This window comes from Melanostigma gelatinosum, assembly GCF_949748355.1.
Source record: "Melanostigma gelatinosum genome assembly, chromosome: 19".
Lineage (NCBI taxonomy): Eukaryota > Metazoa > Chordata > Actinopteri > Perciformes > Zoarcidae > Melanostigma > Melanostigma gelatinosum.
In genome coordinates this window covers 20,176,329-20,178,284 of record NC_136652.1, presented here as the reverse complement: position 1 = coordinate 20,178,284, position 1,956 = coordinate 20,176,329, and the positions used below count along the sequence as shown (strand labels likewise).

The 1,956-nt window shown below is 45.6% G+C and overlaps 1 protein-coding gene across 1 annotated transcript in view; it reads left to right on the top strand.

The window, feature by feature from the left end:
* Positions 1–565, top strand: part of LOC306792978 (uncharacterized protein) — a 1,678-nt gene extending 1,113 nt beyond the window's left edge. The window contains exon 5 of the mRNA XM_079290377.1: positions 248–565. Coding sequence (XP_079146503.1) covers positions 248–313 — 66 coding nt within the window. The 3' untranslated portion in view covers positions 314–565. The remainder of the gene's footprint in view (positions 1–247) is intronic.
* The last annotated feature ends 1,391 nt before the right edge of the window (positions 566–1,956 follow it).

Genomic DNA, 1,956 nt, shown 5'->3' with positions numbered 1-1,956 from the left:
TTTGTTTTTACAGTTGTTTCTCTTCATTACATTCTTTTATTCAGTATTTTCTCACTGAAACACGAGTTGAAAATGTGGGGGCTTAGGGAGACTATTGGGAGCTGAAACCAAAGTGTACTTTACTGAACTGTGTGTCTTTACTTTAGTTCTTCTTTCCTTGTGATAAGTGTGGAGCAGTGGACGCCTACAGATCACAGAAGTGGGATTGGAAAGTGTGGCTTTGATTGTGTTGTGTTGTTCCTCACAGGTGCGTTATGATGGAGAAGATGATTCAGTGACCTATGAAAACATCAGACCTCCTGATGGAGTTTGACCAACACGTCTGCCTCCGTCAGACTCCGCTGATCATAATGTTCCGTGTTGCCGTGTTCCATTTTCCTCAGAAAAAACACTGACTGTTCATTATCACCCAAATCAGCTTTAACTTGCAACTGACGTCATTATCTGATTAGTTTCTGAAGAACTGAACTGAGTAATGTGACTCCTGTTGAATCTCTCTCTCTCTCTGTCTCTGTCTCTGTCTCTCTCTCTCTCTGTCTCTCTCTCTCTCTCTCTCTCTGTCTCTCTCTGTCTCTCTCTCTCTCTCTCTCTCTGTCTCTCTGTCTCTCTCTCTCTCTCTCTCTCTCTCTCTCGCTCTACTCTGCTGCAGCAGATCCTCTGTGGTTCTTGGTATTTGGTTTTAATACAATCATGTGTTTATTTTAATAAACTAACATGCAGTAGAACTTTGTGTCCATTATTATGTTCGGTGTGGAGCCAGCCCTAACAACTGACTGTAAGTTAAAGTATCGTAAAACGTATCGGACCGTCTCCCTGCAGGTGAGTCACCAGATACTTGGAGGGTCAACGAGCTGCTAACGAGGTGATGAGCTCTCTGATTGAACAGCTGTTGCACTTTTCTCTGTTGTCTCGATTCCTGATGGACTCAAAGATTCACATTTAAAACAACCAGAAAATCAAGAAAACATGCAATGAACCACCTCCACTGATGGATCTGATGTCACAGACCACACTCCAGACTTGCTTCTGCTCAGCTCTCGCAGTAAAAAGTCCCTCTGTTCAGGTGAACGCCTCCCTTTGCACACGGCTCTAACTTTACTCTGAATAACATGTGAATGCATCTCAAGTGATGTGAGCTCAGGCTGCGTTCAGAGGTTCACTGTGGATGCTCATGACCTCTTTGCTGCAGCTGTTAGATGACTCCATGTTGTTCTCACACATCGTTAAAGGACCAACGAGCTCGTCGGTGTGCATCGCATGAATCAATTGAATGAATGAATAACTATTAATGTAGCATCTTTAAAAACTACCGTTACAAAGTGCTTCACAAACACTGAAGTGGTGATGACACACACACACGGATAAAACGTCAGCTTTATCCTATTTATCTGGTTACATGCCTGATGAAAAAGAATATTCCACTAATAACGTTTGCATGCAACCGTGCATACCTCGATTGACGTGTGTGTGTGTGTGTGTCCGTCCATGTCTCGAGAAGCATCCGATCTACTTCACACTTGCTGGGTGTGTTGCTGAGGAGTGTCGTGTTGAATTGAACACGTTCATTGTTGAATAAACAAGCGACGGCGCTCTGTGCAGCAGCAGGGGCGGAGCTTCAGGCCTCTGCGGACAGATGTGGTCCACAGCAGGCTTTCTGAGGCCGCCGCTCTTTGACTGCAGTTCACTTCTGCTGCTGGATGCTGGACATACGACCACTACAACCAACATCTTCTTCACTTCCCTGGAGTCCAGGAGTGATGAGCATTCCTCGAAGAAGCTGAAAGCAGCACTTCTGAGGGCCGAACAAGCCGCTCCCAACAATGCCCCCCCAACAATGCTGCAGGCAGCAATACCAGGAAGCATATTGTCCTAGTGGCCGACACGTATGATTACAGCTTCTGAGTCGGTCACGTGATGACAGAGGGCCCCAAATAAAACCTTTTCCCCTCAGACGTA